This window comes from Scleropages formosus, chromosome 21, assembly GCF_900964775.1.
Source record: "Scleropages formosus chromosome 21, fSclFor1.1, whole genome shotgun sequence".
Lineage (NCBI taxonomy): Eukaryota > Metazoa > Chordata > Actinopteri > Osteoglossiformes > Osteoglossidae > Scleropages > Scleropages formosus.
Window position 1 is genome coordinate 24,935,026 of NC_041826.1, and position 26,581 is coordinate 24,961,606.

The window sequence follows — 26,581 nt, forward strand, 5'->3', positions numbered from 1 at the left end:
AGCCTTACTAGGACGCATAGAAAGGCAAGGCAGTAATTATCACCAGTATCATATATTATTAAGTCCAAGTGATATGTATGAACCACAACTCATAACTCCAAAGTCACTTTTACCAGTAAGGTGCAATTAATAGAAACTCATGTGAGCTGGTAGGTGGTACACCCGTGGCAGGGGTTGAGCTGATGAGATGGACAACTCCACAGTTTGTTCCAGCCTTAATGAAACTACATCGTGAAAACCAGCTGCTGCTATCTGAGGAAGCATTTTTAAGCAGTTGATCTGAGAACTTGGGGACTGACTGGTTTTGAGGAGTGGGAATTGCTGTTTGCTTTTGTACATATGTATGTAACGTAAATATTGAAATTATTATTAGGAAGGTGGTTGGGGGGGGCGCAGTGGTGCAGTGGGCTTGACCAGGTCCCGTTCTCTGGTGGGTCTGGAGTTCGAGTCCCGCTTGGGGTGCCCTGCAATAGACCGGCGTCCTGTCCTGGGTGTGTCCCCTCCCCCTCCAGCCTTGTGCCCTGTGCTGCCTGGTTAGGCTCCGGCCCATCGCGACCCCGCTTGGGACAACCGGTTTCGGACAGTGTGTGTGTGTGTGTGTGTGAAGGTGATTAGGAATCATCCATATCTGAATAAAGTTTTATTCAGCTACTCGTATGATGAACACTGTTTCATATGGTGGAAAAAACTAAGTAATTTTGGTACTTTAGAATCATGTTCTGCGTCTAAGTCTCTCTTTCTGCTAATGTGTTTTCTATGAGATGTACGTCTCTTTGGAAGAAAGCACCTCCTAAATGAATAATGTAAATGTAATGTATGTAAGTATGTGTGTGTGAGTGAGTGAGTGAGTGAGTGAGTGAGTGAGTGAGTGAGTGAGTGAGTGAATGCACATGTTTTCGTTCCTGATTCCGTTCTACCTGAAAGGAGCCATGTCCTTGCTTTGGTTTTTTGTTTTGGCTTTCGTGGAATAAAACTTGCTTTGCTGAACAAACCTACTGTCCTCCACTTTAAATCCTGCCCATGTGGCCATCTTCGCAATAGAGTTGGCCACACTGATTAATACACAAATCGCTACTCTAACTGGTTAGGTTATGTAAAACACTGAGACAATGCTATAATAAACAAACAATACTCTGCAGCAGGGGGTGCGGTGGCACAGTGGGTTGGACCACAGTCCTGCTCTCCGGTGGGTCTGGGGTTCGAGTCCCGCTTGGGGTGCCTTGCGACGGACTGGCGTCCCGTCCTGGGTGTGTCCCCTCCCCCTCCGGCCTTACGCCCTGTGTTACCGGGTTGGCTCCGGTTCCCCGTGACCCTGTATGGGACGAGCGGTTCTGAAAATGTGTGTGTGTGTGTGTGTACTCTGCAGCACTTCCATCCATCCATCCATTATGAATAACTGCTAGCCCAGTGCAAGGCTGTGGTGGTCAGCTGTAAACGGGGCCCGAGACAGGATGCATCCTGGATGTGACACCACTATAACAGTTTAACAGAATGTTTTTTACCAATTTGAACCAACATTTAAAATCACTGAAAACAAAACTGGCTGGGGGTGCAGTGGTGCAGTGGGTTGGACCGCAGTCCTTCTCTCCGGTGGGTCTGGGGTTCAAGTCCCGCTTGGGGTGCCTTGTGGCGGACTGGCGTCCCGTCCTGGGTGTGTCCCCTTCCCCCTCCGGCCTTACGCCCTGTGTTGCCGGGTAGGCTCCGGTTCCCCGTGACCCCGTAAGGGACAAGCGGTTCTGAAAGTGTGTGTGTGTGTGTGTGTGTGAAAACAAAACTGTGTGACGAGCAGCATGCTGGCTGAGCAGGTAATGGGGCCACTTCACCATGCCTGGGATGTTTGGATGAAGGTTTAAATCCAACTCAGTCAAGCTCTCTTTGTGTCTGCATGGGTCTCCTCAGCTTTTCTGGTTTCCTTCCACAGTCCAAAGACATGTAATTCAGGTGAACTGGTGACACTAAATTTCCTATAACGTGTGAATGTGTGCAGGTGCGTCCTGTACAGAGTGTAACCCCACCAAGCCTTGTGGCCAGTGATTCTGGGATGAGCTGTGACCCTGTTTAGGATAAGCGATGAGTAAAAATTGAATGAATGAAAAATTGTCTCATATCCACAGCCTTCAATCCAGGAGGAATGGATGAATAGAAAAACAGAAAAGAAAAAAGTAAGTTCTGTCTCAGTGGCATGACACTTCAAAAAATGATTAGAACTGGTTCACTGCTAGCACTTGCCAGTGTTCAGAACACGCAAATTCTGAGTTTCTGAAATCGGATGTGGTGAAAATTTTTGTACAATCACTTCAATAAAATAATGCATACTGTAAAATCCACCAGAGGAATAAATTTTCATGAAAGCCAGGTGTTTAGAAAATAATACTTTTGTTAAGGTGAGTCCTCAATGTGATTATTAAATTATTCAGATTTTCATGTTCTCTTTACAGTGTTGTGAATGCAACTAGCAGTTTTCAAGGATTTAGGAAGCATGCAGGGGAAATTAGTCAATGCTGTGGACAAGGACTGGGAGCGGCTGCATGTGCACAAAAGTCAGATCCTTCCGGAGAGCTCTTCCTGTCCCTGAGTTGGGACCAATTTTTGTTGGCCTCTCCCACAGTGTGGTCAAGTTTGATCATTCTCACCTGGCACAAAGATATAATCTAAACAATTCTTTGGTAAAAAGGTTTATAACTTTTTAATAGGGTATTGTTAGGTCTTTTGACGATAAACATGCATTTGGGCTGTGTTTTAATTTCATCTTCAGTAGAGCGATTATGTTACAAGAACTCCGATTTGACAAACAATGAGTGAAGTTATTTGTTATGTTGCCTAATTCCATTAATTAGTAAAACTAGGTTTATTTAATGTACAGTTCTCAAGTGAATTAATGTAAGGTGCTTAACACAAAAATGCTTTCCTGATGATCACTAACGAGTACAAAAAGTTCTACACATCACTGCTACTATGAAATGACGGTAACCTTAACCAGATTAATGCAATGTGATTTGCACCAAAACACACACACACACACACACACACACACACACACTTTCAGAACCGCTTGTCCCATACGGGGTCGTGGGGAACCGGAGCCTACCCGGCAACACAGGGCGTAAGGCCGGAGGGGGAGGGGACACACCCAGGACAGGACGCCAGTCCGTCGCAAGGCACCCCAAGTGGGACTCAAACCCCAGACCCACTGGAGAGCAGGACCTGGTCCAACCCACCGTGCCACCGCACCCCCCTATGCACCAAAACACTTTTCTGGAAATTAATGAGTGACCTAAGCATCCTTGCTAATACTAAGTAATATTGGAGCGTGAATTACATATAATGTAACAGATCTTTTTTGATTCTGGGCAGGTGAATGACAGTTTCTTACACTGATTCAGTTTCTCTGTGATTAAAACATCATTGTACTCAAGGATACAAGGCTACATTGAGCCCGAAACACAACATCTCTTTGACCCCAATAAAAATATTAACTTCAACCAAAAGAATTTTTACCACTCAGAGTCATGATGTCACCATTCCAAAAAAGCGGGCAAAGGCACTATCGGTAAAATTAATCATTACTGCACCTCCTGTGACTAACTGTATCACAAAGAGCTTTGTAGTGTAAGTACCAGGTGCTTTCCACCATGTATGAACAGTCATAAACTGACACTGGAAAACGAGAAGTGCATGAACTAATTACGCTAAAATATTTTTTTTCTGCAGCGATAATTTATCCGGCTTTGTACCTGAGCAAAGCATCAACATCAATTGCTCCAGCACATATTTTTAAAGAAGTTAGTTCAATTATATACTGGGCATTTCAAGTTACCCCAACTAAGAGAATTTGCAGAATAAATAATGCAATACTGTATGACTCACTATAGATTAACAGACAATAAAACATGTGTAGTCACAAACTGCAAAATAAAAAGTTCTACACTGCAATGGTACTGATACAGAACTGCTGACAAATCTCATGTACAGAAAATTAATTTAACCTTTGTACAGCCTTTTGTGTGCTGTAAGGCAGCAATATTCTGCAAATTACATTTAAGATATGCAGATAAAATCCTTTCCAATACTAACTGCATTTGTGTTTTGCAATTAATGTACAGTACTTGGAACTTTCTGTGATTACCATAATAATACAAAAACTGTACGATCAAAGATTAACTTATCAATAGTTACATTATGGCAGACCATTTCTGAAGTGCTGCTGAAAATAAATATTAAAAACATTATAAAGCAAACGACTAAATATTTTCTTTCCAAAAGCAAGCATAACATTATTTTAGTTAGTCAAGTTGCACATGAAGCAAACAGCATATATTTTCAGGCATACTTTTTAGGAATTACTGTTCTGACATTCTAGCTGGAGAAGCCTGTCTTCCCATTGTGCTGGCTGGATGAAGATGCCACAGAAAAATGTAAGTTTGGCCATACCTTGTTCTGCCACCGTGTAACATAGCCGAAGCCTCCTGTTCCCAGCCTTTCCTTCAGCTCCCATGGGCCACAGCTCTGAGGCTGCTGGGGGGGCACGCGACTCATGGTTGCTGCTCAGACACCCAAAGACAATGGAAAGATGAAGCGTGGTGAACTGGGGGAGGAAAGAGGTGGACGACAGAGTAAGCATGGGTATGGGTTTGACAAATACATTTCAAAAAGCTGCTACTGTAAACTTTCTTTGTATGCTGATCTGAAATGCACAAAAACACACACACACACACACACACACACACACACACAGAGTCTGAAGCTGTTTGTCCCAGGCAGGGTTGCAGTGAGCTGGAGCCTGGCCAGGCAACACAGGGTGCAGGGCTGGAGGGGGAGGGAACACACCCAGGACAGGACACCATTCTGCCGCAAGGCACCCCAAAGAGGGACTCGAACCCCAGACCCACCGGAGAGTAGGCCCTGGACACACCTGCTGTGTCGCAAACTGCATCATCCACAAGAAAAACAATGTATTTGGAAATTATTTTCAAACTGTGTTTTAAGCCTTCAGTTATCAAATGACAACTCATACAGTACAATTTATAAATATGAAAAGGTATTATTTCAGTTGCGTATGTGAGTATGCAAGTTGGTTTTAGTTGAATATGCATGAGATGAATACCTGAGAGACGATTTAAAGAGTGGTTAGAAAAACTAGACTTGGTTGTAGGCCCATTTGTACCATATGCCACTTGAGTGTCTGGGCTGTGTGCATTCGTGGAGTTCACGGGGATTTAGGATTTTATTGCAACTTTTCCATGTGTGCGCCTCAGCTGAATGATGACTGTCACAATTCTACTGAAAAAATCTACTGAATGTGCAGCACACTGTTCATAAGAGCAGGACCTTGACCAGCAAGACTCAGACACCTACAATGGAAGTTAATGTATAAGGTACAGGTCAAAATCACTGTCTGTTCTCATCAACAATGTGCAACAGATGCAGATGTTTTAAACAGAATTACAAATTACAGTCCAAGAACACTACAGGTTTGACATTAGGGCTCTTCAGACAAGCGCATCTTTCTGATAGAAGTTCACCAGCTCTGGACAATACTTGCTCACTCGGGATACATGTTGCCATTATGAACTGACTCTTTGCCCTGAGCGGTGATTGGAAAAATGTCCTCTATGTTCAATCCACATCAGAAATAAACTGACACCAAAAGTGACATCTTAGTTAAGCTCTCAAAATTACATACATTTATGTATTTAGTACACGCTTTTCTGCAAAGCAACTTCCAATGAACTCTGTGTAGTGTTATCAGCCCACACACCTTATTCACTGCGGTGACTTACACCACTAGGAACACTACTTACACTGGGGCACTCATCCATACATCAGTGGAACACACACACTCTCTCTGTCACCCACACAATATGGGTGAACCTGAACAGCATGGCTTTGGACCGTGGGAGGAAACCCACGGTCCAAAGACATGGGGAGAACATGCAAACTCCACACAGACTGAGCAGGGACTGAACCTATGTCCTTTTGCTTCACCCAGGAGCTGTGAGACAGCAGCGCTACTCGCTGTGCCACTGTGTTGCCCATAATGGTACTTCCATAAATCTGTGTTAAGAAAATTTAAACATTAATGGTAAACTATTAATTTGTATAAAGTAGCCAGGCAGCTTGGAGAGCTGGTTAAATAAGTGGACAAGAGAAGGGCTTAACCTGTTGACCAGAGTTGACTTTTCTCTGTCAACTCCTTGGGATGGGTAACCCTTAGATGTTTTACCATTGCTGATGCTGTTTTATAAATAGTCAGCATTTTGTTACAAATACTGCAACTTACTTTGTTTCTCGACTGATATGGCCCCAGTACCGCCAAACCAGTGACACGTGTGTGGAGGGCGGCATCATTTCGTTTCCTACACGAGTGCGAATCGCAGCTAAAGTTCTTCTTGTAGCTGCTTCTCTCTTCTCGCGACGTCGCCTGTGTCTGTGCGCGGGGAGCAGGAGGGACACTGAATCATGTGAATGACACCGGGACACGATCAGTTTTACTGCGAGTGCGAGGGATCGACCCTACACACTAGCCTTTGCAGTCGACTCGCGATTCCTGCTGCCTGCCTGGGGCTGGAGGCTGGACTGGAACCGAAGAAGCGACTCTCGACTCCCATCACCAGCACAGCAGCCCTCCTCCTGCTTCCAGCGCCTCCCGACCCGTCCCCAACGGGATAAATGGAGAATCGCGCGGGGCTCCACAATGAATAAGAAGCAGAAGAGGCGCAGAAAAGTTCGCGAAAAGTCCGAACATCTGATCGTTATACTCAGTCAGTCAGCGCAGCGACATAACAACAACACAAACAAACAACAGCAAAGTTTAAGCCTTAACTAGCTGTCACTGCACAGACTTACCTGTCTGACACGACACGGTCACTTCGCTTGTTTGTGACTGTTTTCCACCAGGATATGATCTTTTCAAGATTTATATAATAGTTCTACGAGAAATGAATCATACTAAGTGGAGTTATGGAGCGAAAACGTTGCATTATTTACGTCAGTGTTTTTAGCAACTTCGGAAATTATACTCATACTGTACTTTACTGTAAACCGAACCGTATATATATGAACATAAAAGATACGCTACCAATTTGCTGAAATATTTATTTATACTATAGCCTGCACAAAGAAATACGCTTTTTATAATTCACTTTTTTTCCCTAATAATATCTCGTCAGAGTTACTTCAGCTACTGGCCTCCACTTCCTGCAAAAAGTACCGTTTCCTGTCAATTGCTGAGCGCGAGCGCGAGCGCGAGCCCGTTTCCGCCGCCCGGTCCTTCGATCGCTGCGACGTGACGTGAGTGTGAAGTCGTACAGTACAGCGCTGAGCGCAGAGCAGCTTTAACAATGAAAATTGTACTGAAAGTTACGGGCTTTCGAATAAAACAGTTAAAGGAGAGCATCCGTCCCCCCCCTTGCCCTTCTCTGCTACGCGCGCGCACACACACGACACGGAGACGGACGGAGACGGACGGAGCAGAAGACTGACGAGCCAAGGAAGGAAGGAAGGGCACGAGCCGCAACAGCCAGGGCAAAATACAAATAGTAGTGAGTCCGGGAAAGCAAACGTTAGGAATGAAGTGTGTGGAACATCCCAGCGGAGTGACATGATGATGGACACACAGTAACAGCAGGAGGATTAAGCCTAGGGAAACGTGCGCAGACACTTATAGAAACAGAGCTGACAAACGCAAGGCATAGCTGTATTTACAACTGCACGGACAACAATGTATCGCCGTAGGTTACAGTCAACAGTCTTCTGTTTCTTTCGTCATATACGCCTGTGTGTGAGAAGAAGAGCGCGCGCACACGACAGGGATGACGGGAGGCCCCAAACTCAGCCCGCCCTTGAAACGCTGTTAAAGGTCCAACGTGACTCGTTCCGCTCGTGAAACATTTTGCGACGCTGCGCGAGTCCAAGGTGAGAAGCGTCGGAAAGAGCGAGAGATGCGCGCGCCAGGACACGAGGACAGGGACGCGGGACTTTTCCCGCCCTTTACTCGGGTCGGTGTCCGAAGGGCCCCGTCCGCGTAGCGATGTCCGCTTGCGGCGAAGCTCTCCGGGGGCCCCGAGGGGACGCTGTACAGCCGGGGCTCCCGCTCGCGTGGCCTGCAACGGACACTATCGGTCCCCGTTGATTTGGCGGGCACTGCGCCGGCCCGATATCACCGACACTGCCAGTACATGTGGGGGTCGTGGCTCAAGACGACAGCGGCGGGTTTGTCCCTAGTAAAAGCAGTAAAACCATGGGAGCTTTCGGAGCCTCTTTCCGAGGGCGGAGGAGTGGAATTTACATTTACATTTTTTTATTTATATAGCACACGCTTTTCTCCAAAGCCGCTTCCAACAAACTCTGCGTAGTGTTATCAGCCCGAATTCCCAAAGCACTGCACTGATTGTTGTATAAAACTGCATTAAGCAACTAGTGAGATATTTGGAGGGGGTGTGGTGGCGCAGTGGGTTGGACCACAGTCCTGCTCTCCGGTGGGTCTGGGGTTTGAGTCCTGCTTGGGGTGCCTTGCGACGGACTGGCGTCCCGTCCTGGGTGTGTCCCCTCTGGCTTTACGCCCTGTGTTACCGGATAGGCTCCGCTTCCCTGCAACCCTGTAGGGGACAAGTGGTTCTGAAACTGTGTGTGTGTGAAATATTTGTAAGAATGAAGCCCAACAGTTTCTACCGTAATTATTTAACTTTGGATGTAAAAGGAACAGGGGGTGTGGTGGCACGGTGGGTTGGACCGGGTCCTCCTCTCTGGTAGGTCTGGGGTTCAAGTCCCGCTTGGGGTGCCTTGTGATGGACTGACATCCCGTCCTGGGTGTGTCCCCTCCCCCTCCGGCCTTATGCCCTGTGTTGCCAAGTTAAGCTCCGGCTTGCCGCGGCCCTGCTTGGGACAAACTGTTTCAGTCAATGTGTGTGTGTGTGTGTGTGTGTGTGTAAAAGGAACACGTTTGAAAAGAATGGGACTCAATCAAACGTTTATCTCTTAAAAATTCTTTAAGCACAAACTTTGTTTTTTTTTTTTTTCCACACTTAACAAACTTTCCGTGTGTGTGCGTGTGTCTTCCAGCCGTCTAGTTAAAGTGCAGTCGCTATACAGTTACAGCAAATGTAACACTGGAAACCCTTTCGTCGCTGCTTACAGGACGGACCCACGGACACGGAGCCGCGTCCCAGAGCTCGTAAAAGGTCCACGGCACACGGCCGCACGGCCGCAAACAAGCCTTGGAGCCTTGGGACAAGAGAAGAGAAATAAAGAGAAAAGAAGAAGATAAATAAAGAGAAGTGAAGAGAAGGTGTGTGAGACAGATACTACAAGTAAAAATGTTCAGTGATACGAGCGAGGGAGGTGTTGGGGTCTCGGTTCGATCACCAGCGTTAAGAATCTCCGAATTGGCTCACGAGGCGTAAAAATGAAACATGAATTTTGGACACGTCCGATGGCTGCTGGTCTCAGCTGTTTATTCACAGGAGGAGGGCGGAGGAAATAAGACTCAGTCCGAGCTGCTGCCACATCAGATGCCCTTACTGTTCGCACAGTGAGTGACCGGCTGAACTGCGTCGGGTTGTTTTTTTTTTTTTTTTCTTGCGAACTGTGACCGGAAGCGGCTCCAGCATCATCATCACGCAAAGTTATGAACATTCACCTAAATATGTATTACCTCATGCAGAGAGCGGCTGATGTCACGCACGAGAAGTGGAGAGCCGCGCTGTGTATCAGTAAAGCACTGGACGGGCTCCAGAGGGCCGGGTTCGAATCCCCGACGGAACCCCGCCCATCCGCGCGAGACCCGCCAGCAGCGCAGCGCTTCGCCGATAAATAGCGCGGGGGGTGAACTCGGCTGTTCCAGTGCGGACCGAACCGGAGACCGGAGCGAAACGAGGTGTAAAGTGGTGTTTTAAAAAAAAAAAAAAAAAAGGTAAGTCAGCCTGGGGATCCTGCGAGACGAGAGAGAGGCAGTTGTTTCCCACCGACCGAGACTTTTTTTGTCTCTTTTCTCTTTTCTCCCTCTCTCTCTGTGTGTGTGTGTGTGTGTGTGTGTGTGTGTGTGTGTGTGTGTGTGTGTGTCGGAGCTAAGCTGTCGGGCTGTGGGAACCGGCTCCTGTCCTCCGCGTGCCCTTTTTTTCGTGTGTGTGCGTGCGTGGGCACTGCGTGGGTACTGCATGGGCACTGCGCGGGCACTGCGCGGGAACTCTTACGGTCCAGTACAGGAGCGGAGCGATGATGGCTACGTGTACGTGTTGTTGTCGAAGAGGAGCACATACATCATCATGTCCACTGACTTCTGCACAAAGTTACAAATGCCGAAGCTTTTAATGCCGTAGTAGTGAAAAAACACACACGAGTTTAGCTCCTGTTGTTGGATAAACTTACGACTTAAGTTGTCGGAAACGGGAAAGCAGCAAGCGGGCAGCTCTTGTTGCGTTGCGTCCACCACGGTGACGGTGCACCGGCTTCCTTCCACACTGGACACCAGATGGCCGGGAGAACATCACATGTGTTACTGTTTCTCTGTTCATTCTGGTCTGGTCAGAGACAGTTGTTGGTCTCTTTTCTCCCTTCCCTTCCCTCCTCACCCTCCAGACGCTGCGTCCTGAATGTATTTGCAGCACTTACTGTAGTCGCAGCTCTGTCTTATTTCACACAAGTGGAGTAAAACACGTGTTCCCTGTGTATGAGAGCCCCGACGCAATGTCAGGAGAAAGGACTCGAACCCTTCGGCCCTGGGGCTCCTTGCAGTCCTCACTCCTGGTGTCACTGCCTCTCTTGGAGAGTGTGGGCTGCACACAGTGCTAACCCCAACCCCAACCCTAACCCTATACTACGGGGCTGAAGCGGTTAGTGCGCCGTGTGCTGTGTCTCTGCTTCTGCTTTGATTGCCCTCCAGAATGCAGCTGACAACACAAAGAAAGCCTCCCGACTCGATGTACGGCAGTTCCCGTTTTCTGACCTCTCCTACCGTGGTAATCCGTAGCCGGTATGAACGCGTGGGGGTGTTGGTTGCCGCATATTCGTTTGGCTTCACCTTGGTGTCCTCAGCACCCCAGCATGTTGCTCTTGGTATGTGACCCGACTGGAATGTTTCTGAATTCCATCTGCTCGAGGCTGCGTGGGCAGCAGGTTTCAGGCTGCGATCTCTCCCTCATGTGAGGCGTCACAGGCCAGGAGAAGGTGGAGGAGCTCAGAGGCACCGCGCTCCACTCTGTCTTTGTGCTCTTGTTCCACTGAGAGAACGGGTGACTAGTGTGAGCAAAGCAAGCGGCGCAGTCCAGAAGTGGTGTGTAGAAGAGTAAAGCACAGTCGCGCTCCAGTCACACTCCATTCTCACCGCACACAACCTTGACGTTTTCCTGGGGTGAACTTGGCAGTGTTTTCGCTTCCTGTCGGTGTTGCTTTCAACAGTACCTTCAATTGGTGTGGTGCTTCACGGTGCCTGGACCGTGCAGTATGGCATGGGTTCGATCCCCGCTCAGTCTGCGTGGAGTTTGCATGCGGCTTTCCTCCCATGCTCCAACGGTGTGTGTGTGTGTGTGTGTGTGTGTGTGTGTGTGTGTGTGTGTCAGTCAGTCAGTCAGGTGAATTGGTGACTCTACACTAGCCCAGTTCTCTGTCTGTGTGAACATAGCTCTGGTGAGCAAACGGTACTGGGAGTTTAGAGCAGTGTATCTAGCACTGTAAATTGCCTTGGGTTATGGGTCAAGTGATAATAATGATGATGATGATGATGATGTGAATAATCAGGGTGTGTTGTTGGCGAGAGCAGTGTGTGTGTGCAATGCGGAAATGTAATGAAAGGAGTTCTGCTGCAGCTCCATAGTTTTGTTCAACGTGTTTTCTTGGCCAGTTTACTTGTTCGCCTACAGACAGTTTACTTCTGTCTCGGAAACGACGTCCTTTGAAGCGCTGTGCCCGTTGTGCAAACGCAGGGTAAAAGCCACAGGAGGGGTGGGCAACCATTGGCCCGTGGACCCCCAGAGGTTTTTTTTTTTTCTCCCTCAACCTTCAGTTGGGAGTTTTTGTTCCTTTTCCCGGTGGCCAGTAGGTATACTTATAGTTCTATAATAAGTTCTTCATTATGGTAGCCATTAGTTGACTGTCTTCTTTGTTTGTATCAATTTTTCTTGCTGTATGCCTGTGTTAAAGTGCTCTGTGTCACTACATGAGAAGAGCGTGCTATAAAAAAAAAAATAATAATAATCCTTCTCTAAACACGGTAAAACGTGTCCACTGTCCCTGTTTTCTGGGTCTCCGCTTAGTAGCCCGCCTTCATGCCTCCTAGGAGTATGGGATGAATGAGTGAGTGGTGTTGAACAAAAGGGTGCGTCACACACCCTCGGGCAGAAGTGACACTGCTATTTGGGGTTAAAGACAAGCGTCTACAGGAGCTCTTTGTGCCCCGTTTCCTTCCTCACAACGTCGACACGTTTCGTCATAGCAACGCTTTTGTGCACCTTCTCAGAGAAAATGCCTGCTGCTCCCTGACATCAAACTACACGTTGTTTAATAAAATCTACGTGTGCACAGCAGGTGTGTGTTTCTGGCGTATTTCGCAAAACTGCACACTTTTTGTTTTACCACACAAACGCCCTGCAGCGGAACAGTAGGTTCACCTTGTCCAAAACATCATGGGCAGTGAAAATGCTGGATGAAACGCATCGACTTTGCCGGAAACTGATTTTTAAGACACACACACACACACACACACACACACACACTCTTAAAATAGCAAAAGCCTTTGAACAAAGGGGTCTGTCTTCTCTCCACCGCAAAACACAATTTGCTGTATTTGCTATTATGTGTAAAAAAAAAAAAAAAAAAATGTCCCAGATACTTTATAGTTGAAGTGTGAATGTCTGTTCTGCAATGGACCACGGGCCAGAAATCACCCCCACCACCCGCACCACCTCGGTCCTTCCAGCTGTGGGTCTGTCCTGCGCTGCGGTCGGTGAGTCAGTACAGACACACAGGCTGGCTGCAGTTCGTCCGCCAGCAGGGAGCTCCTTTCTGTCCCGTACCGTCGGCGGCCACGTGGTCCCCGTTTGGCCGCAGGAAGAGCATGAGCCGCTCGTCCGCTGGCGCTGGCACCACTTCCGGGAGCTATGCTGGCAGTAGGAATAAACGTTTCGCCGCCGCTTTGCGAGTCAGACGTCCCGTTCGCGCCGTACTTGCCGGCTGGTCGCCGTGTTTTCCGCTGCGTCTGCCCTCCTTGGGGAAACCCAGAATGCTTCAGCTACACGCCCGAAGGGCCTCTCCGTGTCTGGGTCAACTTTTTAATTAGCGCATTTCATTCCAGCGTAAAACCGCAGCCTGAGAAGAGCTTCCACCGCCCCCTTTGTCCTCTGTCCTCTGGCTCGGCTGAGTCATCCTCCGCAAGCAGCAAGCGGTGGAGGAATGGGAGGAAGTGGAGGGCAACTCGGCACTGGGTACGGCGCGATGGAGAGCGGGAACGGGGTGGCCGTGTAGCTCTTAGACACCTGTGGGGAGCGAGCGCGGGGTGAGCAGTCGAAGCGGTCCGGGGCACATAAACCCTGGGGTGACACGCGGCGCGTGAGGCTGTCTGGCCACATGGCTCACAGCTGCCGAGTGTCTCTCAGGTTCGTCCCTCTCAGCGTCCAGCGGTGGCGTCTCTCCGAGCACCGCCGAGCGCACATGTTGGCTGCGCTCGGCGCTCCGTCCGCTTTCGTGCCGCTCCTTATCTGCGCAGCCCCTTGCTGTCGACGGGCTCTCTCATGGGGCTCTGGGCTCCGCTCAAGGGCGTGGACCGGAGCGCCGATAAAGTGATAGCGGGGCGGCGCCCATCCTGTCTGTCCCTCAGCTCGTACCGTCTCGTAAACACGGCCTCTTGGACGCGACTGTGTGGCAAGATAGAGAACGAGAGGAGGAAAGGGACAGAAAAAGACTCGGCGGCGCAGTTTGGCAGCAGCGACATCACTGTTAAAATGGAAAACAAACGTATTTAATGAAATGTGAGAAATGACTGCGCTGGAGTGCAAAGTGTGTCATGTTTGTTCATGTGTACATTTGCAACGTTGTTTCTCTCTGCGTTTATACGTGCACTTTCGGATGTGCTTGTGGGTTGCAGAGCTTTGCCCTGAAGCCTCTCGTTTTCACTCGCAGACACGCTGTCCACGCCGAAGCCCTCCAGCTGTACCATGGTCAAGGAGTTGGGCCTCCTGCTCCTGCTTCTTCTCGCAGCTCTCTGCCTCTCTCTGGAGGACACGGTGAGCAGAGCACCGAACCGAAGTGCTGAAGCTTCTTGGCGTCTCGCGCTGACGTTGTGCCCAGTGAGAAGGTGCTGCGTCTCTTCGCACGAAGCCTCAGTCCAGCTCTTTCTCGCTCACCGCTCTTCTCCATTTCACTTGCACTGTTTTGGACCCTTTCTTTCTTCTCAAGACACATGAAGGCCAGTAGCAGCGTAGTGCCTTTAAGCTGCTGCCTTGCATCGAGGGAACCCGGGTTCGAATGGCCCTTCCTGCTGTTGAACCCATGTACCTGTGTTCATTTATCAGGCGCTTTTCTCCGAAGTGACGAACATCTCATAGAAAATATAATGTGTTCACTATATGAGCAGAAACAGACACTTGGATGCAAACGTGTGATTCTTAAGTGCAGTTTGTTTTTCTTTTCACCATATGAACCAACGTTCATCGCACGAGTAGCTGCATAAAACTGTATCAGAATATCGCCAATTCCTCATCACCTTCCTACTAATTCTTTTAAAAATTTTATTTAAACATTTACATTAAATCACACGAGTAGCTGCACAACGGTTTATTTGCTATTCAACAGTTTTACAATGAGAAGGCGACTGAGTTATACATTAATGTGCACTTCAGAGATCATGGAAGAACTGAGTGCACAACAGATGAGTTTTAAAACATTAGTAAATGCAGAGAGAGATTCAGCAGTTGTGAGTGAAAGGGGGAGGTCAGGTCCACCACATTGGAGCCACCAACCCTTGAGCACCAGTGTCTGTTTGAATGGCTGGATTATCATGCGTTTTTTGGAGGGAAAAGAAGCCATAGCTGTTCCTGGGCCTCCGTGTGTGTGTGTGTGTGTGTGTGTGTGTGTGTGTGTGTCGTGGCATGACCTTGCAGCTAACGGGGGCTGTTTCGTCTTCCCAGGTGGCGCTGCATCGATTCAGGAGGGGAATGCGAACTTTCAGAGGTGGGTCCCTTCTGCCTGCACACTCTTGTCCTGCACTGTCCGTCCCCTCGAGAGACGCCCGTGCCTTCTGTCCCCGGCGCCACTGTCCACCGGGGTGCGCTTGAGCGAACCTCGACCAGTGGACGCCTTCCAAAGACACGTCTGTGGAGCGACGCCTAAACGAGGAAGACGGTTGTAACCGGTATTTTCCGGAAGCTTCCAGGCTCGTGTTTAAAGTGTTCCGATAAAAGGAGACGATTGATTTGAAGCCCACATGGAATTCCTCTCCACTTTCCTCCCTCTGTGCCACTGGAGCCTGAGCACAGAAGTGTTTTTACTGCACATTCACAATTAGCCTGGTGTTTTACACACCACTTTACTGTGTTTAATCCAGTGTTATTGTGGTGTTTGGAGGGGGGGGGGGGGATTACCATTAAGTGTAAATATAGTTTTCCACCTCTCAATACGTGACTGGTGTAATGAACATGTACTGTGGTCACTGTCACCCTTTCTGTTGATGCGTGGACACACACACACACACACACACACACACACACACACACACACACACACACACACACACTTCTGATGACCGCAGGCTATTTTAACACTTGAGTGGGAGCAGTGGAACCAGAACAAACACCATTCTGTGTCACAGCGTCTCTGTTCCTGTTCTTTTTACACCACCCCAACCCCCCACGCCCCTTGGATTAGTTACACCGCTTGCCAGACGCCCGATGGTTTGTTCGGCCTCCACAGGGACCTCCTGTCATCTCCTGAAAGAGGCCAAGGAGCAAATTGAGTCCAGTGAAAACACGTTTTTTTCAGTCCACTCTGCAGTAAAGTACAGTACTGTGGTGCACTTCTGTGTAGTGTACTTTACTACAGCACAGTGCAGTAAATTGTGGTGTCCCACTGTGTGCTATAGCACAGTGCACAGCACTTTACTGTAGTACAGCACAGTAAAATACATTGAGCTGTAAGGATGAGTGTTTCCTTCCCCATTACCGCACCCCCCCCCGAAACAAAGGCTTTTCCCATACTGTCTACCATCTTCCTTCACTGACTCCTCTTTGTCTTTCTCTCTCTTGCTCCCCCCACTCCCACCCCCCAGGCCACTGTGTGGACAGCCATTCGGCGACACTGCACGCCCCTGGGGAGTCCTGGCTGCGCTGGAAGGGACAGAGGGCGGAATTCTGCCGCTGCACAAGGCGAGGGAGGGAGCGCTGCCACACCGTGCCCGTCACCAGTGGGTCTCCTTTTACCGTGTTTGCTCCAGTGTCCCACCACATCTCTGACTCTGACACGCCGACACACACATTTCAGCTGAACTGGGAATCATGAACTGGTCTCTGCGGGCGCATCTGTATGTCTCGCTGAACGCAGCCCCTGCAGCATTAGGGGAACGTGTGTGGATACAGAGACACGGTGACGGAGACACGAACACGATGCAGTGATACCACCAGGCCTTTTCACCGTGTTATACACTGTACAGCTGCGTCCACCTCGTCGCTCTGCGTCCCTCGCAGCCGTCCGTCTTCTGCTCTGCTTGGACCCTCTTTGTCCGGCTTTCCGTCCCCTTCTGTCCCTCGCTGGCATTTTTTGGTTCACACCACACTCATGTTCCTCGACTTCGCTATAACTGCCACAACGAGCATAAGGGGCGAGACGTGTTTTCAGCACCATGGACACGTCCGTCCGGCTCCGCACGGCTCGGGCCTTCGTGTTTCCCGCCTGCAAACGTGTCTAAAGGGTCTGGTGGAAGGAGGGAGATTTTTACTAAACATGTCTCACGATAGACAAACTTTTCTGTGCCGGAGGGAGACGAAGGGAGGAGCGAGTTGTTGATGGATTTGTGAAAAGACCGTTTCTGCAAGTTACACACATTGCGGCTGGACGTTGCTGCGGCGATGTGGACAAATGACAGAGCAGCAGCGTGTCCGTCGTCACATTAATGCAGCGGAGACTGTGGAGCGAATCGTCTCCGTTTACTATAGTCACGCTAGCATACGCTGCAGGGACGAGAAATAGCAGGAGACGGAGAGCAGTTCAGGGACACGGTGACACACAGCCGTGACACAACATCCCCAGATGTCCTCGCAGTCCTCACTATGTGTCCTCACTGTACTCTGTGTGTCCCACAGCCTGTTACAGCTCGCAGTGCTACAATGGGGGCAGATGCAAGGAGGCAGTGTACTCTTCCGACTTCCTGTGCCAGTGCCCCCCCGGCTTCTGGGGCCCGCGCTGTGAGATCAGTGAGTACTCGCAGATGTGTCGTCTGCAGGGACGCCGAACCGACCGCTGTGTTTGACACGACAGGCTCTGAATTATACACTGTTTGCCACATCGTTTCTGACGTCTCCGTGCTGCTGTCGTGTGAGTCATCGCACCTCAGGAACCCTGCTGTCTCTGCTGGCCCGGGCGACACAGCGCTGGCAGATGCGGAGGCGCGGCACCGTCCTCGTACCGACTTCGCTCCGCCATCTGTCCGCTGCTCGGAGCCTCGTTTGTGGCGCCGACTTTGTGTCCCATTCGTTCGGGTCAACAGACACAAACGCTTCCATCACACAGGCCTCGTGGACGATGAGGAAGCTCTGACTTGGCTTCACGTGGCTTCTGTGATCCCTGCACATTCCTGCGTTTCTCAGAACTTTACCACGGTAATGACACCCTTCTGTTCTTTCTCACAGATGCAATGGAGAAGTGCATTGTGGGGCAGGGCGAGAGTTACCGTGGGACATGGAGTGTGAGTCAGACTGGAGTGGAATGTCTCAACTGGAATTCCACTGTGCTGCGGGGCAAAAAGTTTACTGCCATGAAGCCGGAAGCCGGAACCCAGGGCCTGGGCAACCACAACTATTGCAGGTACGGTGATGGGCGGGGCTGTGGGCAGGGCTGTGGGTGGAGCGAAAGTTTGAGCACCGCCTTCCTCTCAACTTGGAACCCTAAATGTTGTATGCAGGAACCCTGACAGAGACGCCGCACCCTGGTGTTACATCTACAAGGGCATCAATATTATCTGGGACTATTGCACTTTGCCCCCCTGCGCACCAGGTACGAGTCCCAGGGTCACTCCACCCGATCCCCCTACCCCCCTCCATTCTAGCCATGTGATCTGAAGCTCCCCGCTGTTTCTGAGTCGCCCCTCAGAAATCTCCTTGCCGCTCCTTTCACAGAGCAGAACGCGGAGTGCGCTCAAGGCAACGGGGGAATATACCGGGGAACGGTGGGCGTGACGAAAGGCGGGACGCACTGTCTCCCCTGGGACTCCCCCGCCGTTACGCGCAAGGTCTACAACGCCTGGAGGCCGGATGCCAGGGAGCTGGGCCTGGGCAGCCACAATTACTGCAGGTACGCGCCTCTCTCGAACCTCCGGGGAGCCGTCGGGTGACACGTCGCTGCAAACGCTTAACCGAGCGGCGAGCACACTCTCATTCACACTGACTCCGGTGAAAGAGAGGAGAAGCGTTTGCCAATCATGACTCGCACAAAGCAACACGCCATGAATGTGTTGTCCTCTTACTTTAAAGTGACTCCTTCCTGAGTGCGGCGATTCGGGCCCATTGTTGTGATGTGCCGCAGCTCCGAGCAAAGTGTCACGGCGTTTCCTCACGGTGTCATGTGGCTCATCCGCTGTTCCCATCGCCGCTTCTTACATCTACATGTGTTCATGTATCAGACGCTTTTCTCCACAGCAACAAACATCTCATAGAAAATAAAAAACATGTTCATTACATGAGCAGAAAGAGACACTTGGATGCAGACGTGTGATTCTTAAGTGCAGTTAGTTTCTTTCTTTCCACCGAATGAACCGACGTTCATCACACGAGTAGCTGCATAAAACTGTATCAGAATAGCAACGATTCCTGATCACTTTCCTAGCACTTCTTTTTTTATGAGATGCATATAAACATTTACATTTACAGGAGTAGCTGTATAAAGGTTTATCCAGGCATGATCTTAAAGTTATAGTGCATGAACATTTACACCTTCCATGAACGCATGAACACCTTACATGAATGAATAACCCCTAACGTGATCATAGGCGGAGTGAGTTTGGAAGAGATTTAAGAGTTTTAAGACCATTTTTAAATGTAGACAGAGATTCAGCAGTTCTGAGTGAGAGGGGGAGGTCGTTCCGCCGCAACGGAGCCAGAACCGAGAACCTCCGCGCTTTACCTTTCACGCGTGGGACTGCCAAGCGAGCAGATGTGGAGGAGCGAAGGGGTCTGGTTGGGGTGTAGCAGTTGATCAAGACCTGTAAATTGCTGGGAGCAGTTCTACTGATGCATTTGTAGACAATAACCGGGGTCTTAAATGTGATCCGGGCAGCTATGGGAAGCCAGTGCAGAGAAATGAGTAGCGGAGGTACATGGGAACGCTTCAGCAAATCAAACGCAACTCGTGCAGCAGCAGTGTTTTGTATCAGCTACAGAGGCTTAATGGCAGTAGTAGGAAGGCCACACAGGAGAGAGTTGCAGTATCCAGACAAGATGTCACCATGGCCTGGACAAGTAGTTGGACGCAGTCAGTTGTGAGGTAAAGACGGATCCTACGAATATTATGCAGGATGTATCTGCAGGTCTGGGTTGTGGCCTCCTCGTGCTGAGAGAAAGACAGACTTGAGTCAATCATCACTCCCAGACTCTTAGCTGAGGAAGTAGGCAAAGTAAGTGAGTTGTCCAGTTTGATCGAGAGATCATGACAGAATGACATCCATGCAGAGATTTCCGACAGGCAGGCAGCAATGCGTGCGGAAATGTCTCACGCACAAGGTGGAAATGAGAGGAAGAGCTGGGCATCATCAGCGTAGCAGCGGTATTTGAATCCATGGGAGGTGATGACATAGCCGAGGGAGGAGGTGTAGTTGAGAGAGGCAGAGGAGAAGAACAGAAGCTCTGCCAGACCACTTGATAGGATCTGTCAGATAGGTAGGGCTCGAACCATCTTAAATCCCAAGCTGACTAAGAGAGGAGAGTAGAATCCGGTGGGTAACGGTGTCGAACGCTGCAGACAGATCGAGGAGGACTTCTTCACCTCGACACAGAAGGAGCGTCATTCAAATTCTGAAGGGTATTGCTGTCAGCATTCAAATATTCCTTTTTTGGTGTGCAAGTTATGTATTAATTAGTGGTTTTACTCCTGTCAGTCTAAAATGACACACAAAAAGCAGCAGAAGCAGAGGCACATTAATTGTGTGCGAAGTACGTCATGGCAGCCCACAGGGGGCAGTATGTCCACAGACACTGATTCATGACAGTGGGGGGGTGGGCAGGAACACAGCAGCAGTGTTTACAGTTTCTCCATGTCTGCCCTTCTTTCTCACACACACATACGCGCGCACTCACCGTGGCTCTCATCGCCTGCAGAAACCCCGATGACGACAGCAGCCCCTGGTGTCACATATACAAAGGCTCTCAGCTGACGTGGGAACACTGTGACATCGCCAAGTGTGGTGAGTGAGCTCATCGTGATCGCAGCCTCAGCACCGCGTCACACTTCAGTCACCGGGGTCTCGGTTTGGGTTCCGCGGCGCCGAGCGGCTGTGGCCGACGCAGTGGAGGGACGTGGGACAACAGTCCACGTTGTGTCTTTCTGCACTCGTTCAGACAAAAGGAAAGTGGAGAGCTATGTTGTTGGACGGTGATATAAGAGGGATATGACGTCGCGGTACTTTGAGCGGGAACGTGGAGCTCATGTCATGGAGGAATCATCATGGTAAAATATAGCAATCGTGACTCAGAAATACTGCAAAAGCTGCAGAAAAGTGACTCGCCTGCTGTAAATGGTGGTAAAGCACATGAAGTGCTCCCGGATCAGTGCATTCAGCACGACTGACCGCGTGTGTCTTCTGGACAGGATCCAAACCGGCGACCATCACCACCCTGGGACCTCGTGCTCCCACTACTCTCAACAGAGGTACAGTGCAGTGCTCCAGTGCTCATGGCGCCAATGTTAGTGTCAAGGTCACCCGAGTAAAGGTGCCATGTGTTACCCTCGTCCCGTCCCCGACACTGAATGATGTGTCCTTCATTACTTCCGTCCTCCAGAGTCCTGTGGGCAGCGAGTGGAGAAGTCCCCAGAAGAGCCTCAGTTTCGCATCCTGGGGGGTGAGCAAAGTGACATCAGCACTCAGCCCTGGCAGGCTGCCCTTTCCGTGTACCGTCGGCGCTCCAAGGTGCACACCTTCTTTTGTGGGGGGGTGCTAATCGACTCCTGCTGGGTGCTGTCTGCGGCCCACTGCTTCCAGGAAAGGTACGTGTGCCGGCGTGGGATGCTCCCAGTGCCGAGAGGCTCATATCAATCATGTTCTTGTACGCGTCCAGGGTTGTAAGCCTTCCATCTCTCCAGGTTTTCTGCACGGGACCTGCAGGTGACCCTGGGCCGAACGTTTCGGCTGCAGAACTCCAGCAGCGAGCAGATCTTCGACGTGGAGCACTACTGGGTGCACGAGCAGTATGATGACGAAACGTACGACAACGACATCGGTGAGTCGGCACATGCGAGCGACGCAACCGCGAGGCGAGGAATCGGCGTTAAAATGCCATGCCCCGAAGCCTAGTTTACCTGTCTCCAAGGCAACTGAGAGTGTGACCAAGGAACTTATTACTGTAGTCACTTGCTCGCCTCTGTCTGGTAACGGGGGGGGCAGGCACACCCTGGGCAGGATGCCAGTGGACCACAGGATAGCCCCCCACTCACACAGACACACACACACACATACATACATACATACATACATACATATACATATATACACACACACACACACACACACACACACACACGCACACACACTATGGGCAGTTTAGAGGTATCCAGTTCGGCTGAAGTGCATGTCTTTGAATTGTGGGAGGAAACCCACACAGACTCTAGATTGAGAGACATGAGCTGTACGCATTGTGGGTTCTGTGACCCCCGTTTACTTTCAGCTACTGATATAATTTGGGTTGAGTTTAATGTTGTACAACAGGAAACCTCATGGCAGGTGAGTCAGGACTGCAGTGTGGCAGATAGTGTGTGTCACCTGCAGCGAAATACAAGGCGTTATTCTACTTTTATTGTAGCAGGGAGCCTGTTAACAGTGGAGGTATGGCTTCTGGATATATCCACTTGACGTATTTGTGGGAATAGCGTTTATAATCTGCAGATATTTTTACGTGTGCTCACTCAGTCTCCATCTCTTACCAGTGCTCATAAAACTGAAGAGCGATGTAGGCATGTGCGCTGTCCACACCGATGAAGTGCTGCCAGCCTGTTTGCCCGAGCCAGACCTGGCGCTGCCCGACTGGACCGAGTGTGAGATCTCGGGATACGGAAAGGAGCACGAGTGTAAGATCAGATCCTCCCTCAGCTTCTTACGTTGCCATGGAGTCATGTTGTTTTAAGACGAAAGACCGATGGCTGTAAAGGGGGGTGGGGTATGGTGGGGCAGGGGATATAGGGAGGGCCACACTGAAACCTGCTGTCAAACGTATTCGCTACCGCACCACTGTGCTACTGTTCTGTGGCAAAAAATTGGGGGAAATCTTTTCGGCCCGAAGACAACACCAAATTGTTCTGCACCAACACCGATGGAGAGATGATGTGCTCCTTTTTCGGACGTTTCCTTCCAGTCTCCCCGTTCTACTCGGACCAAGTGAAGAGGGGCCACGTGCGACTGTGGCCACAGAGCCAGTGTGTGTCTGAGAAACTCTCTGGCCGTCTGGTCACCCCCAACATGCTGTGTGCCGGAGACACCAGAGGGCTGGACGACGCCTGCAAGGTGAGCGAACGCCAGACCCTGCTGTGCGCTGCGTAACCTGGAGCATCTGCTCCGATCAGCCGGAAGTGGGTCCACCTGGGGGAAGCGGCTCAGTGCTCCAAATGCAGGGCCATTAGTGTAAGATGCGTACGGATGGAGCGGTGCTATGACACAAGCGCTTGGCATGAAACATTGAATGTCTGGTGTGCAAAATGTGCTTAAGCGCATTACAGTGCACTTCCTCATTCCGTTCCTTACCCCGTGGTTCCCTGTGAAAGCCCTTTCACGACAGAAAGAGAAGTGCAGTAGCCCTGGCTACCGCAGGCCAGGCAAAGAACACTATAGTTCTTCAAATCCATTCTCTTATGATGCTGCTCCTCTCCGCAGGGCGACTCTGGCGGTCCTCTCGTCTGCCCCAGAGAAGGACGCCTCACACTGGTAGGCCTCATTAGTTGGGGTGACGGCTGTGGCAAGAAGGACACCCCAGGGGTATACACCCACGTGACAAAGTACGTCGAGTGGATCAGCAGCAAAATGCAGGCCGACGGTAACTGAAGTCGGGGCCGCGGACGGGCAGAGCTGCGGCACAAAGTAGCGCGTCATCGCTGGCGCTTCCCCGTCTTATACAATCCAGCCAAGTTCAAGCCATCTAAAGTACTCAAAAAAGAAGGAAAAACGAGTTGGTTGGTATAGTCTGAATCCGACAAGCATTTAATCAAAGTAAATGTTTATTCTGATCGAAAATAAACTATTATATCATTATTATTATTATTATTATTATTATTATTATTATGTTTGGCTGATGCATTTATCTGATGTTTATCAACTCAATTGCATAGCAAACCGTATTTCTACCTGTAACTTACAGGTCGCCATGTTTAATTGTTTTACAGCAATTTAGATTGGTTTGAATCTGTACGTAAAGGTAGGTCAGTTGAAAACTCCAGGCTCGTTGGAATCAATTGCTGAACATGAACGATTCAGAAAGGATTGCGCTAGAAATAAAGCAGAGACAGAGAATAGTAGTCAGTGGAGTGATCTTCCGAAAACTGCGTTGAAATCACGTTAAGGACTTGAAAAAATAACAAATCAAATGTTCACCATTGTAGAGCTTTTTTTTTTTTTGTATAACTTTGGTATTTTCAAGTATATACTACAAAAGATGTGACAGCTGTTCAACATCTTTACAGGAACATACATTTATATGTTTGTTCTGCCATTAAATAGACAAAACAAATCCAGTTCCTGTTAAAGTGTGAAAATCCATGCTCAGTAATATAACATGGATACATGCATCGTAATTATGTTTTTAAATGATCTCTTTCAAAAACAAAGCATCCAGGAGTTTAAAACACTAAAAACAGTACAGTCTGCTGGGACAGAGTGACAAAAATAAGTGTAAGACACACAGCTGTGTCTGTGTTCTCATTCTTTGGGTTGGGGCCAACCTGGGCCAACCTGGGCCAAAACAGGCCACAGCTCTTCTGGATAAACAGCTGGTTTTGATATTTGCAAACATGACCACAGTCACGAGCTTTACAGATGTAAGGACGAATCTGAGCAATGCAAAAGCAGGAAAGTCAGTGTGTCTGTTTGTACTTTAACCAATGAAAGGATCATTGTAATTTCCACTTGTATCTTAAATTAATATTTATGTGTTTATAGACTTGTAATATTTTAATGGGACATACTGTATGTCACAAGTATGACTGAGCTATACACCCCTATTTATTTTTGTATGACTTTCTGTGATGTCTTGGAGAAATAACTGTTCATATGATCATTTTTAAAATAAATTTTTTACATCAAAAATAAAGCCGCTGCTTTTTTTGAAAATGTTTCATCTTAAATATACACGTACGTGGCCATGGCATGGGTCATCAACAGTCGCAAGGATCTGAGGGGCCTTCCGAGCACAAAGCCCGGGAAGGCCTGCTGAGGGTCACAAAAGCTGTAGCGTTCGGGTCACTTGGGTCCCTGCCAACGCCGGTCACACCCCTGGGAGCCCGGAGCACACACACCTTTGCATCGATTTCCCTGTTGTGTGCAGGCAAAGTGTCTGAGCTGAGGGACAGGCAAAGCTTGTGGGCTGCCCTCCCCCTGACTGGTAGGTCTGCGTGCTGCAAAAAGAAATAAAAGCACCGTAGCAGAGACAATAAGCACATTGTCACCAGCCACTCTCTTCCTGCACACACAGTGCAGTGACCGGTGAGTCACCACGGTCAACGGTGTACAGTGCCGCTCTTCACACCGCTATCACTCCAGTGGGACCTGGTTACACAGAACATGCTTTTTCATAACTGCTCTTTGTCAGCAGGAAGAATCGATCATTTATTTGTAAAGGTAATTAAAAAAAGCAAAGAAAAGACATTCAAAGTACAAATGCAGAAAAGTATGCAAATCACCAAAAATGTACCGGAGCATGCAGGTATTGGGTACAGGTAACTTGTCAGTCTTTTGGAGACTAACATTAATAAATGCAACATGTTCTTTTTCCATTTCATTGATTGCATTTGTTAGGTAAATACTGCGTTACATTAGTCGAGATGGGGAAAATCCTAACCTGGTCCAGAGGCATTTTCAGTTTATAACACTGTATATAACTTAGTTTATAGTACTGTAAATAACTCAGTTTATAGTACTGTATATAACTCAATTTATAGCAAGTTTCAAGTTTATTGTCATAGATACAGTACCATGTACATGTATCATGAAATTCTTCCCGAATGCTTCTCCACAGACCATGACAAGGACAGAGACAATAGAAATACTGCACAAACAAAATAATGACAATGACAGTGAGTAGTGCAATAGCAATAAATAATGGTAACAGTAGTAACAATAATGCCAGTTGACAGCCAGAGAACTCAGAACGAGAGAATGGGAATGAGAATGCTTAGAGTGGCAGTGGAAGTGGCAGTGTAATGTACCAATGTGCTTGGGAGGAGCAGTCCAACTCTAGTTACTAAAGGTGGCACATTGGTTAGTGTTGTATAGTCTTACAGCAGTGGGGTAAAAGTTGTTCCTGTACCCAGCTGTGCAGGTTCGAACAGACCTGAGCCGTTTTGCAGATGGCAGGGAAGAGAAAAGTGCCCGTGCGGGGTGACTAAGATGATATATAGTATATAACTGTATATAACTCAGTTTATACTATAGTACTGTAAATGACTAGCCTGCAAAATGTGGTCTACTGATCATGTCATGAGCAATTTCTACATCAGATTCTGTTTTCATACTTTAAAGAATTAACACATCACCGGTGAAGAATACGAAGCTGCTCTACATAAAGGAAAGAATGAGATTTAGATGTACATCTAAAATGGGCGCAAACACAACGTTGACTTTATTGGAACATCTGGTACCCTAAACCTACAGGGTTTGCCTAGTGACCTACTAAACCCCCCGACAGTCTGCTAAATGTATTTTATTATATTAACATTTATTCATTTAGCTGCTGATTTGCTCCAGAGCAACTTACAATGTTAAGGTTACAGTTATTGCAAGCTTATAATTATAATTATAATCATGCGTGTGTGTGCGCGCGCCAGGAGGAAACGCTCCTGTTTTGTTTCGCCTGTTTAAGTTCCCTCCCTGACGTGAGGCGCCAGCGTCGTGGACATGAACCCCGCGGGAGCGAAGATAATAAGATACACGTATTATATATGTATATATACACACATATACAGTATATGTCTATGT

At 48.8% G+C, this 26,581-nt stretch overlaps 2 protein-coding genes across 4 annotated transcripts in view; one reads left to right on the forward strand and one right to left on the reverse strand.

Annotated features, from left to right (window-relative positions):
- ikbkb (inhibitor of nuclear factor kappa B kinase subunit beta) overlaps positions 1-7,385 on the reverse strand; it is a 32,022-nt gene extending 24,637 nt beyond the window's left edge. The window contains exons 1-2 of the mRNA XM_018728785.2: positions 6,847-7,385; positions 4,432-4,585 (exon numbers count right to left, since the gene is read on the reverse strand). Of these exons, the coding sequence (XP_018584301.1) occupies positions 4,432-4,536 (105 nt within the window). The 5' untranslated portion in view covers positions 4,537-4,585; positions 6,847-7,385. The remainder of the gene's footprint in view (positions 1-4,431; positions 4,586-6,846) is intronic.
- Positions 7,386-9,314: 1,929 nt separating this feature from the next.
- plat (plasminogen activator, tissue) lies at positions 9,315-24,623 on the forward strand. Of its 3 annotated transcripts, XM_029247373.1 has the most exons (16): positions 9,315-9,529; positions 9,662-9,910; positions 14,110-14,213; positions 15,117-15,159; positions 16,253-16,387; positions 17,283-17,393; positions 17,829-18,003; positions 18,101-18,192; positions 18,315-18,489; positions 20,508-20,593; positions 20,998-21,057; positions 21,189-21,393; positions 21,490-21,626; positions 22,330-22,470; positions 22,755-22,903; positions 23,270-24,623. In XM_029247373.1, the coding sequence occupies exons 3-16, from the start codon at positions 14,145-14,147 to the stop codon at positions 23,435-23,437; spliced, it is 1,746 nt and encodes a 581-aa protein (XP_029103206.1). In that variant the 5' UTR covers positions 9,315-9,529; positions 9,662-9,910; positions 14,110-14,144; the 3' UTR covers positions 23,438-24,623. The 3 variants fall into 3 exon arrangements, with proteins under 3 accessions (XP_029103206.1, XP_029103207.1, XP_018584280.1); XM_029247374.1 differs by lacking the exon at positions 9,315-9,529 and having other exon boundaries at positions 9,588-9,910; XM_018728764.1 differs by lacking the exons at positions 9,315-9,529; positions 9,662-9,910 and adding an exon at positions 13,364-13,415.
- The last annotated feature ends 1,958 nt before the right edge of the window (positions 24,624-26,581 follow it).